The sequence below is a fragment of the Lutjanus erythropterus genome, chromosome 8 (assembly GCF_056507025.1).
Source record: "Lutjanus erythropterus isolate fLutEry1 chromosome 8, fLutEry1.hap2, whole genome shotgun sequence".
NCBI classification, from domain to species: Eukaryota; Metazoa; Chordata; class Actinopteri; order Lutjaniformes; family Lutjanidae; genus Lutjanus; species Lutjanus erythropterus.
In genome coordinates this window covers 24,566,957-24,583,629 of record NC_139324.1, presented here as the reverse complement: position 1 = coordinate 24,583,629, position 16,673 = coordinate 24,566,957, and the positions used below count along the sequence as shown (strand labels likewise).

At 41.6% G+C, this 16,673-nt stretch overlaps 1 protein-coding gene across 2 annotated transcripts; it reads right to left on the bottom strand.

Annotated features, from left to right (window-relative positions):
* Positions 1-13,771: 13,771 nt before the first annotated feature.
* Positions 13,772-16,270, bottom strand: LOC146322881 (NAD(P)H dehydrogenase [quinone] 1-like). 2 transcript variants are annotated; one of them, XM_084724075.1, is made up of 6 exons: positions 16,129-16,270; positions 15,860-16,024; positions 15,644-15,774; positions 15,186-15,299; positions 14,218-14,319; positions 13,772-14,129 (listed from the first exon to the last, which is right to left on the bottom strand). In XM_084724075.1, exons 1-6 carry the CDS (start codon positions 16,130-16,132, stop codon positions 13,830-13,832), a joined length of 816 nt encoding a protein of 271 aa, XP_084580201.1. In that variant the 5' UTR covers positions 16,133-16,270; the 3' UTR covers positions 13,772-13,829. The 2 variants fall into 2 exon arrangements, with proteins under 2 accessions (XP_084580201.1, XP_084580199.1); XM_084724073.1 differs by having other exon boundaries at positions 15,860-16,027; positions 16,129-16,269.
* Between the last annotated feature and the right edge of the window lie 403 nt (positions 16,271-16,673).

Here is a 16,673-nt window from a genome sequence, read left to right as displayed (position 1 = left end):
CAACAGCTCATCAATAAACATGAACATACGGCAATAAGGAAACACTAAATAGTATTTAATGCAAAGCCTTGAGCAAAAGGAAATTAAATGAAGTGAAAGTAAATTAAGTTGCAAAGTTGACTGAGATTTTCTCTGTGATCTACAGTGTTATTCCACACACTTTCACACTTTTGCCTGAATCTGTTCAGAGTTAATTCCTGCTTAATGTTATGTTACATGCTTTGTTTACCCCACAGCTAAAGAGACAGATATTTTCCTCAGAGGTTAGCATAGGCCAGAAAGAGAATAAACAGAGTGAAGATTGGACCTATATTCATAATGAATGTTGATGTTGCTCTGTGTGTGCTGAATGTGTAAATATAGGATGCTGCCATATTCCCTTTTAGACCGTATGTTAAATTAGTGAACGGTGCTTCCGGGTCTGAAAAGTTGCCTTAATCCTGATTTCTCTCTAATGATCATCAGTGGGCGACTCCACTGGCTGCAAAAAAAAAGCTTGTATGTTCCCCTTCTTAATACTCACTTGATTTATTATTCAGTTAACAGTTTTCCAACGAGTTTATGGTCTCAGTCGCTAGTTTCAAAATCTTCTTCAATACGAGTAAAATAGATGATAAAGCAAGGTCTGCGTTCATGTAAGGCTACTGCGTGATTAACAGGTCGTTCTCAGTGATTTCGTCCAGGTTGCGAAAAACCAAGACAGCAACACCCATAATGCCAAGTTCAAGGCTTCAGGACAGTAGCTGACAAACCAATAGGTGATGTCGCAGATGGTTCGCATTTGGTTTCCCCAAAAAGAGGTATTAGTGCGAGTTCAATAACTGACCCTTTCTAAGTCCTGTTACTTTTTTGCTCTGTGCAGCTGAACAAGCTTGTTACCTGTCAACTTTCTCCTGTACTTAGATATTCTATGTGATCGGCTCATGCTGTTGGACCTGTAAAAGCAACATAATGACATTAAGACAACTTAACTTAAGACAAACAGGACAGGAGGAAGCTGACTGAGGTTCAGTGTTGCTAGATTGGTTTGATGCTTTCCAGCCCAATGATAGTAACGTGCTTGTTCAAGCTTGTCAGCGGAGCACAGAGCAAAAAGGGGTAAATTAGGGTAAATTGTCATTTTTCAAAACTGTAATCAATACAATTGTGGTACTTCCTGTCCATGCAATACATATGACACCTACTGCAGGGCAGAAAGTTCTGGAAGAGGAGTTACTGCTGCTGAGGTCTCTCCCTTTTGTTTTCATCAGCATTTTCTTATTTAAATTGAGGGTGTAAAACTAGAAGGTGTCTTTTGTTGTAAAGATTGTAAAGCCCTCCAAGACAAATTTGTGATTGTAGGCTAAATAAATAAAATTTACTTGACGTGTTTTTGGCAAAGACTGGGATGTAGAGTTTTTCTCTATTTTTTTGTTCATGCTGAAAACACCATCTAGAGTTTTATTTGTAAACTGTTCAAACGCACGCACAAGTGTTTCCTTCGTATTTTTAGAGCGTGCATTTGCACAGTATGACTTCTTTCAACCACTCCTAAAATATTTTATACAAGGCCAAGTTCATTGCACACATTTTCACAAACAGGATAAACAGATCAAGAGATTAGGAGATGGAAAAGGGTAGGCGACTGCAAGAGGGAAACAGGGTGGCGATGACGTAAATGAGTGAGGAGGGTGGATGGGGGTGTGGGAGAAAAAAAAAAAAGTTGAGGAAAACAGAGGAAGAAAGATTGAGAGAGTTATTGCTAATGACTGCTGCTTCTTTTGTAGTATATCCCTGCGTCACAGTGGGGGGTCTAACAGACACAATCTATTTTTGTGCAAATCTCCATTCAGAGGGTCCCTCTCAAACTCATTCTCAACCACATCTTTACCATCAACAGCCGACCTCCCTCACGCTCTGAGGCTCCCTCTTGCATTTCTCTACTCCCTCACATTCCTGCTCTTCTAACCTCACTCATCTTTCACTTAATTACTTATTCATTTACAATTATCTTTCAGGAGGATAAGGGCCCGTGTGAGAGGAGCTGAAAGCAGCGCTCACGGGGAGTGGATGGAGCTCGTGATTGAGTGTTTGAACATAAGGAAGCAAATGGAACTGTTAAAAATTCAAAAGACAAAAGATTGGCAGCTATTTGCTAAATTAGACTTTGTCCTGGGTTTTCCAGCCAGTGTTTTGTCACTGCTGATGTTTTTGCGGGCTCGTGATGAGTTGATCTTTTGTGTCTCTCTGGGATGTGTTCGTGCAGGTGCGTGTTTGGCAGGAAGAGTGCGTCCCTGTCGGGAAATGTAGCAATAAAGGCATTCCTCACACTGACAGAGCATCCCTCACACCAGCCTATGAATATCACTGAAACATGAGAACTGCTCAAATGTCAAACATGTGAAAAAACTGTGACTATACTAAGAGGGTTTGTGTCAAACAGGTATGTGAAATAAATGATTTTATTAAGCATGATTTTTTTGGGGCCACTCGGGGACAGCTGTAACAAGCTGTTGATATGGTGAAGTTGTTAGCAAATAGTTTCTTATTTATACATTCAGCACCCACACAGCAACATTAGCATTCATTTGGAGTTGGGTTTCTGACCACCTGGCATTCACGCTCCAATGTTTTCTCTGTACCAACTCCTGTGGAAAATATCTGACTCCTCCGCTGCTAAATGTTGCACTATGTTAACTAGCTATTTGCTTACTGGCGCTGTCTAGCTTTTGGTGCTCGGCAGGTGGCGTACAGTGGGTCTTTTAGAGCTTTTTCACTGAAAACAGATGCTGTCATTGATGAGAACTGTGGGTTCATCATTATGTGTGACACCTTTCACATACTCATTTGATCCAATGATAAACAAGGCAAAGAGACTACAGCACTGGCTGTAAAATAAAGATGGGCGATGTGCCTCCACTTCCTCCTACTGTACAAAAATGAAGCCAAAATATCCAGGCACTGCCATCTTGCACTGGTGACATCATTTGGAGCTACTGGATACAGCATTGGAGGCAGGCCTCAATATGATCCATCCTTATAAGAACTGATCAGTGGTACATGAAACCAAATTCTGTGTGTGATCTTCCACGTACAAGCGCAGTAGAGACTTCCTTCAGTCGAGTGGCTAATTTCCGGTTCAGCCCTCTGCTAACTTGGATGTGGATAAATTATTTAATTGTGGGGTTCTTCTAGACTTTCCAAATGTTATTGGACTGAATGGATTTAATCCTGATTTACTTTGCAAAGGCTGTGACACTGAAAACATTTATCCACCATTTTAAAGCTGTTTCTTTCACAATGTAGGTCTATGGGGAGAAATACTTTTTGGGACGCAGTGCATCACGTGACACTGTTATTACACGGTTTAGACACTATGTCAAATTGGCTTTAAAGCCTGGCGCTCTTCCTGGGGGCTTGAGTGATCAGGATTGGAGCCGTGGTATCAAGGTCCTGCCCATACAGTCGGCCAACTCATTTGCAAGCAGGGCTCAGCTGTCAGTTATGATATGAACCCCCCTTTTTATAGCATCAAAACACCAATTAAAACCAAATGCTTGACCATACGGCAGCATGATAAGAGCTAACTAGAATGACAGAAAGCATATGTAAGAAGAACTTTAATGAACTGCTCCAGAGTTCACGAATAGCGGTCTGAGACCACAAAGAGGAGTTGTTTGGTCTACACCAGAGTTTGAGGCTGGCGTTCACACCAACCCAAACGAACTGCATCAAGTGAGTAAAGGTATCAGGGTTTGGTTAAACTGGACAAAATGGTTCATGTCAACATGCTGTATGTCTATACAAAAGCAATTCAGCAATTTACAGCGATTCATCCAATAACTGCCATGATATTTCAATGAAGAGTTAACAAGTCAACCTCATGGTGGAGCTAGAGGTTCAATCAGAGGTCAGTAGGATACATTATTTGGGAACCATGAATGTTTGTACAAAATTTTTATCGCTGAATAAGTCAAAACTTTGATGTACCTGTGGCGCTAAAAAAAAAGTCAGAAGATTACTTTAGTTATCAAAATATTTCACTGTACACTACAACTATCAACCTCATGGTTGCGCTTAAGGAAAAGTCATAGACCTTGAATGTTTTTACACAATTCCATTGCAATCCATCCTAAAGTTATTGAGATATTTCAGTCTGGACTAAACTGGAGGATAGATCAACCAACATACAGACATCGCCGTCACAAAAAAATACTGACTATTGCAGCTTTGAAATCGTGCCTTTGTCTTTCTCTCACTGTCACACAGGGCTCTCTCTTTGCTTTCTTTTTCTCTGTGTCTCTTTCTCGGACCTAACTGAATCTGTCAGTGCTGTCATACTTAACTGTTGACCGTGACCGGCTGTGGTTCATACACTTCATTGACTTCGTCTATCATCTCTGCACGCAACAGTAAGATGAACAAAGGCCAAGTTCTGCCTTCTCCAAGCCTTACAGGTTTTTTTTTCCAATGCTTTCAGCACTCTTGCACACATACACATACACACAGACATACACCGTGCTCATTACAATGAGCCAGGTTACGGGGGTCATGCAGAAGATGGTTAAATGCAATAGAAAAGTTTAGCCCAAGGGGACAGTGAATGTCCAGTATGGATTAGTGAATGATAGAATCTGTCCACAGGGTGCAGGAGAAGGTGTCTGTCTCACTGTGTTCCTTCAGGGCTGTAGCTCCAATCTCGTAATCCTATCTTGACAATCCTGGTGTATGCTTCATGACAGGCTGCCTCTCCATGCTGCAGACACAAAGTTCACAGATAAGGTAGCTAACTTTCACCCCTATTGTCCTGTCACGCTAAGTGAAAAATGGACCATCAAGACTGCTGGAATGCGCTGGTGTTTTGGAGACGCCTGCAGCAATAGCTTAGCTGGCGACATTACTTGTAGGTGTTGTCTTGCTAGCCCATGGCTGTGCATGAAAGCCTCAATGTTGACATACTGTCACTGGGATCAAGTTCATGGTTTGACTTGAGTTTGAAACTTTTAAGTTGCATCAACGGTAAACATTCCTATGTAACATTAACAAAGTGACGTTCCAATTGCAAACAAGAAATGTCAAGTTTTATAAGAGAGTAACAAGTGGGGAGAACCAAACACTGCAGAGTTTATCGGATATAAACACAACTCCACTGCACTCAAACAGGATGATGAATAAATACTGTAGATAAACATGCTTGCAGGATGAAGTCTGACTCACTTTAATGGAGAAAGATCTAAATGGCGATACAATGTAAATAATATGTCCTTTAAAAATGACCCTGCAGCACAAAACGATTGATCAAAATCACCAGAGCAACATGCGATGGAAAATAATCTCAAGCCATATTTTGCTGTCCCAGGTGGTTTCCATTCATGGTTTCCCCGCTGATCGCATGCACATAAGTGAACGTGGCCCTGCAGGGGGATTACGGCCAGGATGTGGCAACCCAGGCAGCATCTGGAGTTGAGCCCTGTGCGCCTAGAGCTCCTACTGAGGGACACTAGCATCTCCATTCATCTAGTCTGTCTCATTTGTAGCTGAGCTTCAGTTACATCTATTATTCACAGACCAAAACATATGAGGCCATTTGTAGTCTTTCATTGTTTATACCGATGTGTGACAGTAGGAGAAATATCCAAGGGAGATGCAGGAAACAAAAACCAGAAAGAAGATTGAATCAGAGATAGGAAGGGAAGAGGAGTCAACATAGGAGCAGTGAGATCACACAGGAATGAGGGACAGGACGTACTGTGTTGCCACTGGTGGACTTAAAGGTTGAGCATGGGGGGCAGTTCCCCCCTCTGGTGCCCCCATGTTCAAAAAAATACTGTGAAAGTTTCCTCTTGGATGCCCCTAATGGAGATAAAACATGACAAATCTCCTCTAGAGTAGTCCAGTGTCCAAGATGCTAAAGTGCCCTTCCCATGCACTCTAGAGTGCCTACAAGAGTTCCTACAAGAATGTCCTTCCAATGTACAACACGTGTCAAAGTGCTCTCTAAAGTGTTCTTCCAGTGGACAAAATGGGATAAAGTGCCCTTCAGAGTGCCCTTACAGTGGATAAAGTGTGATTAACCATCTAAAGTGCCCTTCCAGCGGACAAAATGTGTTAAAATGCTCTCTAGAGGGCCCTTCCAGTAGCCACCATGATAAAATGCATCACAACTTTCAGCGCACTGGTGCCCCACTGCATACAGCTAGTGCCTTTTTTTATTTTTTTCGCCCCTGCCCTTCAGACAGGCCGAGCACACCACTGTCTGTTACCATGTGCCTGTTTCTCCCATCACTCCGCAGGCTCTGGTAGAGATAGTGGGGATCTGCTTCTCATTACAATATAGAAAAGGATTTAGAGGGGAGCATAATGGCTGACTGCAGTCTTAACCCTGTCACTCTGACGCCCCAAACCACCAAAAGCCTTCCCCGAACCTCCCTGCCACACTCAAACCTCAGCTTGTAAATAGGAAACAGCTTTGCAGCGTCACGTCAGCCTCTCAGTACCAGGCACTACATACATCAGAGCCTGACTGGAGGCCAATAGCCTGATGTCCATCCATTCATCAAAACCACGATGGCAGACCTTCCGTGTAAAAGTTTCAAAGTTGCACAGAGCAGGCCTGCCTGGGCCCTACACTCTTAGAAGTAAGGGTTCCAAAAGGGACCAGAACATTTGCTTCTGAAGAATCCTTTTAGAAGAAAGAGTTCTTGAAGCATTATTGAAATTATTGGTGTTAAAAGATCCTCAGTCTCAAATATGACATTGTTTACCAATGGTTTTAATGTACATGTATCTGCAAATTGTTCATATTACTTGTGGTATTTCTGCTCTGGTTTGTAACGTAGCTTGTGGCAACAGTGCACACTTCCCATCATGCCTGTTGGACTGAGGAGTTTGTTGTTCCTTTTTGTTGGTTACGGCCATTTCTGTGCTGGTTTTTAGTTTAGCAAGGAAGCAGTTTCATTTCTTGATACCAGCTGTATTTTATTTCGTTCAGTTTCAAACACTGTTTTTGAGGTTTTGGTAAAATTTTTAATTGCATCTTTCTTCATCAACCATATTGTTTACTGTAGACGGCCCAGGGTAGTGTCTAGAGAAAACCTGTGGAATATAAACGGGTTCTCTGTATAACCCCAGGGTAGGTTCTTGAGAAAAGCCCTGGAATATAAAAGGGATCTCTGTACAACCCCCTGGGTAGGTTCTAGAGGAAACCCTTGGAATACAAAAGCATGCTCAGTAGAACCTCTTGGATGGGTTCTAGATGAAACCCTTGGAATGTAAAAAGGTTCTCTGCAGAACCCCCAGGTGGGTTATAGAAAAATGTCAGGAATAGAAAAGACTTCTGGGTCAAATTCCTGGGCAGGTTCTAGATGAAACCCTTGAATATAACCCCCAAGGTGAGATCTAGAGAAAACCCCTGCAATATGGGTGGATTCTTGTTAGCACCCTTAAAAGGTGGAAATGTTCTGGATACAATCTCCACAGAGGGTTCTGGGTAGGGCTACGTATCATTTAAAAAAAAAAAAAACATACAGTTTTGGTACCAAAATCCTTTTAGATCTGGGTACCAAAAGGACTGAATGCAGGAATTGTTTGACTGGAGAACTTTCAATATTTCAACCGACACCTTAAAAGTATTGAGTGTCCAGCCCTAGTTCTGAGTGGAACTGTTTTTCCATAGGTGGGTTCTCTGAAGAACTTCTGAAAAGGGGTTCTGGATGGGACCTTTTACAGATGGTTCTGTGTATAACCTTCGAAGCTGGGTTCTGAGTATAACACTCTGGAAGGGTTCCAGGCAGAATCTTTATGAAAGGTTCTATTAGTAACCAAAAAGGGCTCTCTTATGGGGACAGCTGAAGAACCTTATTGGGTTCTTGTTATCTTTATTTCTAAGAGTGTATCACTGCCAGCCGAGCTGAGTGACGTGCATGTCAGGAGCCTGATTTGTGAAAGTGTTTGTTTATTTGTGGTAAAATACGGTCAGTTCTCCCTGAGGGAGTACACCTCCAGAGAACGTTCAAATCCCTAATGAGTAAAAGATGTGTGAAAAGTCCCATTGTGGTAAAAGTTTCCTGTGTAGTTTCACACTGGTGAGAGGAGAAGACTTAACACAAAAGAAGGATGGAGAAGAGGATGAAATGAGCAAGGCATGAAAGACACATCCTGTACGAGTTCATGAAAAGAGGAAGGAGGCAGTGATTGTTATTACTTTTTCTCCCATGTTTTTCTCTCCTTTTTTGGACCTTGTAAAGAGCTCCCTGGCTCTATTTGTGGTCGTGTTCCTCCACAGCTGTTGTAGTCCTCCCGTTTTTATCATTTTTCTAACCAGCTGTTCAGGCTGTGATCACAGGCTGAGGGCCCTGAGAAATTTATCTTTGATGCACACACACACGCATGCGCGCGCGCACACACACACACACACACACACACACACACACACACACACACACACACACACACACACGCATGCATTCATGCAAGTAGTTTATGCCTTGAGCTTATGAGAAAATAAAACCATAAAAATACTTTATCCTCTGTCATACCAGATCAACCTGAGATAGTTTGTCTCAGGTATGCAGCCTATTATTCCCTAAAGTGAAACTATTTTAACAATGTTGAGTGTTTGAGAAAGGGAAACATTTTGTTGGACTATCAATCTCATATTTTTTTTCTTTTTAACAAGGATTGTGCATGGGAACTTATCTATGTGCATTTGATTTAAGAGGTTACTGTGATTGGGCGATGAGTGTGCTCAGATGTCAGAGTGAATTCCTCGCTTTCATAATCATGGAGAACGTACAATGGACACTCTGTGATACAAAGGTAAAGAGTGCAATTAGAGTATAAAGGGAAACACCAGTGTAGTCCTTCATTACAGTCTTTTCCTGCTGCCAATCTTAATATAACTACCTTGAACTGCGCCTCACTTTCCTCATATGTGTGCACATATGGACTCACTCACTCTTTCTCACACACACAGGCAAAGTTCAACAAGCTGTGGTTTTGTTGAGGTATAATTGATTGTATTTTAGTGCAGCTCCTGAAAGAGAGAGAGGATGATTGAAATAAATAATTTGCCTCATTTCTTGGCCGACCTCTTGTTCTGCTGCACTTTACCATCTCTCCCTCTTTCCCTGTCTGTTTTGGGTCATAGTGTTTAATGGTTGGCCTGTTGTTAACCCTGTGACATCTGGTGCAAACACAGGGACCCATTTACAGCCAAATCAAAACACCTAAAAGTCAACCAAGAACTATCAATCACATCTGGCTCAATGCTGCACTCTCAAGTCTATCACTCAACTCAGTTTTAACAAATCATGTCTTTAAAATATGTATAGATTTTTTTTTCTATATTTTCACATTTTGAGCTTTATTAAATTGTAAGTAAGTTGTGAAATGTTGTGAAAACCTATTTGCTTTCTTGTCAATATGCCTGTGCAGTATATCAGTAAAGTGTAACTGCACCCCCTGGTCTGAGTTTAAGCTTTAGAAAACTGTCCAAATAAAAGGAGTGGGGGTGCAATGTTTGCTGAAGCTTTGACTCAAGCACATTTGTGGCCCTTTTTGCAAAGGTTTCTGTGTTGTTCCTGTGTTATAACTAGCTCTGCTAACGTTAAAACCTCGGAGAGGCTGAGAGGCTCTCTTGTGAGTGTGTGTCTGCGGGGAACGTCTGTATGGAGTCCTGCTGTTTATCATCGGGTCATCATCAGTGGAAAGAAAGCAGTTCAGGGGAGCTTCTACAGCTGACAAAAGCACCAAAATGCAAAAATACTACATAGAAGCTAGCAAAAACTAGAAAAGGTCAACTTTATTGTGACATTTACCATGGAAAGTATAATTTTACAGTTAGATTCCATCTCTGCATTAAACCCATCCTCATATTGGGAGCAATGGCCTCTCCAGTTCTAAGCCAGGACCTATGCTGTACATGAAGACCCGCCCCTACTCTGCTCTAATTGGCTATACTCTTCCAGGCATTCTGGGCTTCTGCTAAATGCCACTGTCTGGCTAGTTATGATGCTAATCTGTGCTACAGACTACTCATGACCAGGAGGAGAGTGACTTGGCCTCGGCAGCTCACTCTTTTGTTCCTGGTGTTGTGCAAAGTGGTTTCCCCTGTCGCTATGCATCTCTCTCACCTTATCCTCCCAAGTTTCTCCCTATCCCTACCCAGAGGTAGTTGCTGCAGCAATAGAAAGAAAGTTAATGTGAGACGCTGAGTCAAGTCTTTCCCTGCAGCACAGCTATCCATCTTAACCACCAGCAGCTTTAACCAGCATGCAAACAGCATCCACTCCCAGCAATGAGTGCTCTGCTAGGCTTGGCTGACCACACTAAATGCCGCTCTCCAGAACTACCTGCCAGTATTTAACTCTCTCCCCAGTCCCCAAGTCCTCATCAGGCACAGGTGCAGCCACTTAGTGTCCACAGCGGCTCCCCTCAGTGACCACAGTTACTCAGTTGCAGTAGCTTTACTCCAAAACAGTCCACGGGAGAACAAGGCTGATAACGACAGATACTTGTTAATTTTATATTTAAATGAAACATCCACCAGCACGGAAAGAAAAGCCTCTTGTGTGGAAGACTGGGCTCTTGAGAGAACTCAGGCTAGCTAACAGTGGTGTCTGTGAGCATGACTGGCCGGCTGGCTAGCCAGCAACCCCCACAGGCGCTACCTTACTGTGGCACCGGTTGATTCTGGTTAGGGTTAGGGATTAGAGAAGGGGAAAGATCCTTCAACATAGCACTGGAAAAGAAATGTGAGCTGCTCTCAGTCCTGACCAGCTCATAGTTCATATTAGCTAGGCAAATGTTAGCATTTAGCAAATGCCCTGAAGGGTATAGCCAGTCAGAGGTAGCACAGGGACAAGGCTTACTGGGTACGCACACCCAGCCTGTCATTTTTGCCTTTCCCCACAGAAAGAGTGGGTGAACATTACATTTCTATTTTTTTTATTGCTAGTGTGTGTATTTGACTGTTTTTCCGGAGACTCTTGTTCCGTGCCTGGTACAAGACGGTGCCCACTTCCTCCCATTGAAGCAGCCAAAAATGGCCCAGGGTGGGAGAACTGGGATGGACAATGGGAGAGCAGGATGGACACCAGATCAGAGACTGTGGTGTAACCCTTATATACATAAACACTCAATGCCCCCAAACCCAACAATTCTAACTCAAACACTGGGTTTTTCTGTCTGGGACAATGATGCATATAGAAAAAGGAAACTTCAACATCTTCTAGCCGACAATAGCAGGATTTGTCCGCGTTACTGTGTAGATCTACTGATGTAGAGTGGGTGTATTTTAATTATAAGGTTGATGCAAATTAGTGCAAAATGATTCACACATTTCAAACACTTCACACTCAAAGCATTTTTTAACCACACTGTCATCTATGATGTGGGAACAGAGTGTTTAGCTGAGATGTCTCAAGTCTTAGCAAAATATCAAACAACAAAATTCTCATTTTGGTCATTATCTAACTGACTGAATTTCTTCTATTTTGACAGCAAATTAAAAGGAAATGATGTGAAAATGTTCTGGCTGCAGAGACAGGTGATTATGAAACTGGACCTGACTCAACACAAACAAATACAAAGTGACCTTGTGAAACCTCAGCTGTGAAATATGCACTCCATCGAGTTCCTACATGTCACAGGCTGCGGTCTGGACATCAGAGTACAAGGCCATTTCCTTTAAGTGTGCCCCCTCCAACACACCCCACCCCCCAACTCATTTCCTCCATACCCAAACAAAAGCTGCTTCTCTGGGAAAAGAGCTCAGCCACTTAGGCTTCTGCGTAGAGGCCAAACCTGCTCGCAAAGCAGACTCTTTGGTCGTCAGTATGTCTGTATACAAGCTACAGAGCACTCCAGCTTCTCTTTTTATGACTGTTTGATTTGTTCAAAACAAAGTGCACACAACTTAGCTCACCCAAACATTCAGGTCAAAGTTTCCACAAGAATCAGCAAGAGATTAAGCTTTATTGCACTTGCAGGACCAAAAGAGCAGTGTTCATCACTACCCTCCGGCTTTGATCTGGCTGCTGGGTAGGAGTGGTTTCCCCAGGTGGGTTCCCTCTGTCTGAACAAACTCCTTTTTAAGCATGTTTCAAACCTTTCTCCCCATCAAAGCAGTCACAGCATAAAGGGGAGGGCCGGAGGGGCGTCTCTCCCAAGGGGCCAAGAGGATCTGAGGGGTCAGGATAGGACAAGCAGACAATATGAGCTTTGAGAGAGCTGTGAGGACACAATACAAAAAGACTGAAATACAGAATTATTACAAGATAGACCAAAATAGCAAAACAGTAAAAAAAAAAAAAAAAAGGAATTTATGTTATTTATGTACTCTTATGAACATCTACTCAATCTGAAAGATTATTAATGATTTTTGTATGAGTCATAAACAGACAGCTCATTTAGTGAACATTCAGCATTAATTTAAAGTCTAATTAATGTAAAAGAGGCAAACAAGAAGTTCTGGGCCTGAACAGAAATTTCAAAGGAGAAGCAAGTATGTCAACTTAGATTTGCTTAATCTGATGACATATCAAGGCAATTTTCTGATTTATTTCAGTGAATATATTAGACTTCTCCTTTAATTAAAAGCATAAATCTCCCATCTCCAAATTTGACTGTTTTCATAAAACTGTGCTTTACAATTAAAAATATTTGACCACTGAAAAGTATTCAAAAGAACTACTAACTTTTACAAAGCAGCATTCAGTTAGTTTAAAAACAAGGTTTTTAATTTCCTGCAAAGTAATATTGGACTTTTCTTTTTGTTTCTGCCCAACAGCAATGATATGATGATATAACTTGTTTATGTAAATTGATATTGGCTGGTTATGGTTACCTCCTCCAGCTCTTTTGGAAGGAGGCTGCACTGCTCGAGTTCAGTTGTGTGTACACTTGTCTAAGAAATTTGTCATGGTCAGCCATGTTTCTTTGTTTACATTTGTCATTGTGCACACTTGGAGGTCTGCAGTTGGAAATTCAACCTCTGCTGGAATGCAGCATTAGACTAGGTGTCATGATCTTTTGTGTTCTTTGAATACTGATGCATTTTTGTAAATGTTTGAGGCCAAAAGTATGAAACTAAAGAGAATAAAACAACTTGGAAAACAGGGTTTCTGCAGGTCCTTTAGTCTTAAGCCAGTAATTTGATTTTAGGCCTTAGAAATTGAATCATGACGTTATTAAGATTTAAATTCAATCTCACTTTTAAGTGTGCTTTTGGGACAAGTATGGATCATGCTGCAACAAGTACAAAAGGAAAACCACTAATGCAAACTGCATGTAGTTTTTGCCAGTATGGACATGAAATAGGCCTTTACATTCTCAGCGGTCTTAACTTTTCAAATCCTGCAGAAACCCCAGAAAAGCAATCCCTTAAATGATAAATACATTTCTTGGACAATTTTTCTTTGGCTCTTAGTTTAGAACACAAACACTGGTGTTGAAAATGCATTAACAGTGAAAAATCTCACAAATAAGCCCAGCAGAAGCTTGAAAATGAACATATGTTCCAATGCTTACCATTTGTCCAGAAAATTGCCCATAAAATACTTGGATTGCCCCAGGGTGACATTTTACTGTTCTGTCTTCATTAAAGCTGAGTCATACGACAATGCAGTTGTGAATTATTCTCACTGCAAGATTTTAGAACAAGATGTGCAAAAGCTGACCACATTAAATCCTGTGCCTTGAAGATTTCTTGGCTGGACATCTTGTATATGCAAAATCCAGTACAAGAACCCAACCCTTCATGATTGAATTACCAGGATTGTACAGACACTGCTCAAGTAACAAAGGCATAATCCTTTATTCAGCAGACAATTAAAGACAGGTCTGACACTTCAGACTCCAGCTTTCATCTGGTTGTTGGGTGGCAGCGGCTTGCCCAGGTGGATCCCCACAGTCAGTCCAAACTCCTTGGCAGCGTGTTTCTCACAGACCTCCGGCTTCAGCTGGAAACCCTTCTCCTGATCGAAGCAGTCCAAAGGAGTGAAGGAAAGCGGTTCTTCTCCCAGGAGGCCTTGTAGTCTTGCACGCCAGGCCTCCAGCATGGTGCTGCGGGCCTCAGAGGGAATGTAAGATGGAGCCCAGAAGATCTGAGGGGCGAGAACCTGGAAACCACAGTAGTGCAGGATGCCATTCTGCAGAGAAACAGTGTTGATATGGTCACTTGAACAGTTCCATCATCCATTCATTGCCCTGTTGAGTAGATTTATTCTGAGGCAGTACCTGCAGTGGCCACAAAGTGACATTCATGTCTCCATTAATTCCATTTGCACTGAACATGGACTCATGAGACCCAGTAGTGAAGGACAGCATGGCTTTCTTGTCCTGTGCAGAGAGACAAGTCATCAACTAGTCAAGTTTACAAAAAAAAAAAAACATTGTTTACCAGAGTGCTTTATACAGTAAACAAAGACATGGCATACAAAACATTAGAAAACAGGTTTTTAAATCAGATGTTATTGTGCCATTATCAACTAAAGTTGTTTGGCAACAACATTTAATGTCAAAATGTGTCACCTGTCTGTTGGTAGTCTTGGTTTTCCTTAATGAAAAAGCCAATTGATTAATCATTAATAATTAAAAAGGAGAAAGTGTTCTCTTAAGTTTAATTTTAAGTTTCTTCATCCATTGTATGGCTCCAGACAACAATGTCAAATGAAGCACAATCCATGCCATTTCTAGACAATGATCAATCAATACAGGTTCAGTTTTAATTCCTATTTGGCAATTAAATGATCAGTCATTAACTTCCTATAGAATCTTGCTCACCAAATATCCAACCATTTTATTCCTTTATCTAAGAGGTTTACCATTTCAACAGTAGTTTGTTAAATTTAAAGCAATTATAGTTTCTTTCCAAACCTTGAAAGCCCTACATTAAAATTAAAGTGTTCAAGGTTTTCCAGCACCTGTACAAACCTGCAAGAAAGAAAGGTTGGGAACCACTGCTCTAAGTGGACAGAAACACATCATGGAGATGATATGCTGAAGCAAGCCTGTTCAAAGCTTTAAAAAACAAAAAACCCTGAAGTAAAATCTTGTAGTCAACTCACTGGGGACTGGTGTGAGGACATTAAATCTGAATAATGTGGCAGTGTGGCCACATTTCTCACCAAAAGACGACATGACAGACTGAGATGAAATGTGTTGCAATAGTCCAGGCAAGACAGAAATCTCAAACCAGCCTTTACCTTGAAGATTCCGTGACTGTAGCGCTTCTCTTGTGAAAAGGCATAGCCCAGGGTGAGCACCCGGTCGATCCAGCCCTTCATGATTGCAGGAACACTGAACCAGTACATGGGGAACTGAGAAGGGTTTAAATTAGTTTAAACAATCAGACTTTAAAGTTTAATACTGTATATTACATTGAGCATTTTGTCAGTTGAGTTTGGATAGGTGCAACCAGTGTGTAAAGAGGGCGCGCAACGTTTTGAAGGCCAGTGTTCTCCAGGTTAAAGTGTGCGAAATGATGTGATTTATGCTCAGACTTCGGTAGATATAGGATTTAGAATTTCTACAAGTGAAAACAATGGGATTATGTTTAGAGTTTAGCAGTCTGGAGTCTTTTATACATCAGACTCCAGTTTTCAGACTGTGTATACAATGGAGAAAAACTTCAACACAAAAGGTATTGTCACTCAGAGTCTACCTGAAAGATGACAAGCTGTGCCTCAGTGAGTTTGCGTTGTTCCTCAGTGATATCAGCAGACAGTTTTCCTGCCTCCCATGCCAGTTTGGTTTCCTCTGCGTAACGGAAATGATCCGCATTCTTAATGTCTCCTGCAGAAACAAAAACAAATATTTCCTGTGATTTTGAAGGGCAATCATAAGCAAAGATTTTAATGCTAGTGAGATGTGTATATACCGATAATGTCCTCAGCAGTAGCAGTGGCTTTAAACTTCATGGCATACAGGTCAGATACTTCTACTTTGTAGCCCTGAGCTGTTAAGACTTCCACAGCAGTATCTTTGGCTGCAGCATTGAATGAGCCGGAGCTCTGGTGGGCATACACAATCAAGACGTTCTTTGCTGCTAAACAATGAAAAAGATTAGAGTGAACACACATCAGAGCAGACATTTTGCACGTGAAAGGCCTCTGAAATCCAACTTTAATCATTGCACAAACACCTTACCCATTCTGAAGCAAGCTGCAAACTGTAGCTGATGAACTTTATAAAGAACCGGTCTGTTGATGAAAAGAGCTGCTCATCCTGAAGCGAAGCTCAAGCTGCTGATTTAATGAGCGGAGACCTCTGGCTCATCTGCACTCTCACAGGTCCTGTCAATCAGCAATCAAGCTCATCAATCAATCAGTCGTCTCTCTCTCCCTCTCAGGACTCATCCACATGTAGTCCAGGCATTTTACCCAAAAGTGTGAGTCAGCCTCACACAAATTACAACATAAATCAACTCAACAGATTTTGTGTCTTCAATATGCTCCAAATGAGAGAAAGAAGCCTTTAGGAAACATATGAGGGGGAAATCGCCTAAATATGCTTCAACAAAAAAATGTCTTTTTTAGTGCTGGCATTTTGTGAGAAAAATGGGAAAACCTCACACAAACTGAAACAGAAAATCTACCAAAAAATTGTCTCTAGGTGTTTCTCGATCGGAAAGCCCACGATCACAGACACTTTTTAAAGAGAGGATAAAGATACTGAACTACAGGCAGTACATG

Coding starts and splice junctions, on each gene's coding strand:
- LOC146322881 (XM_084724073.1), bottom strand. Junction 15,775..15,859: donor TACTGCTGAGGACATTATCG/GTATATACACAT, acceptor TTGTTTCTGCAG/GAGACATTAAGAATGCGGAT. Junction 14,130..14,217: donor TCACTTTGTGGCCACTGCAG/GTACTGCCTCAG, acceptor GTTTCTCTGCAG/AATGGCATCCTGCACTACTG.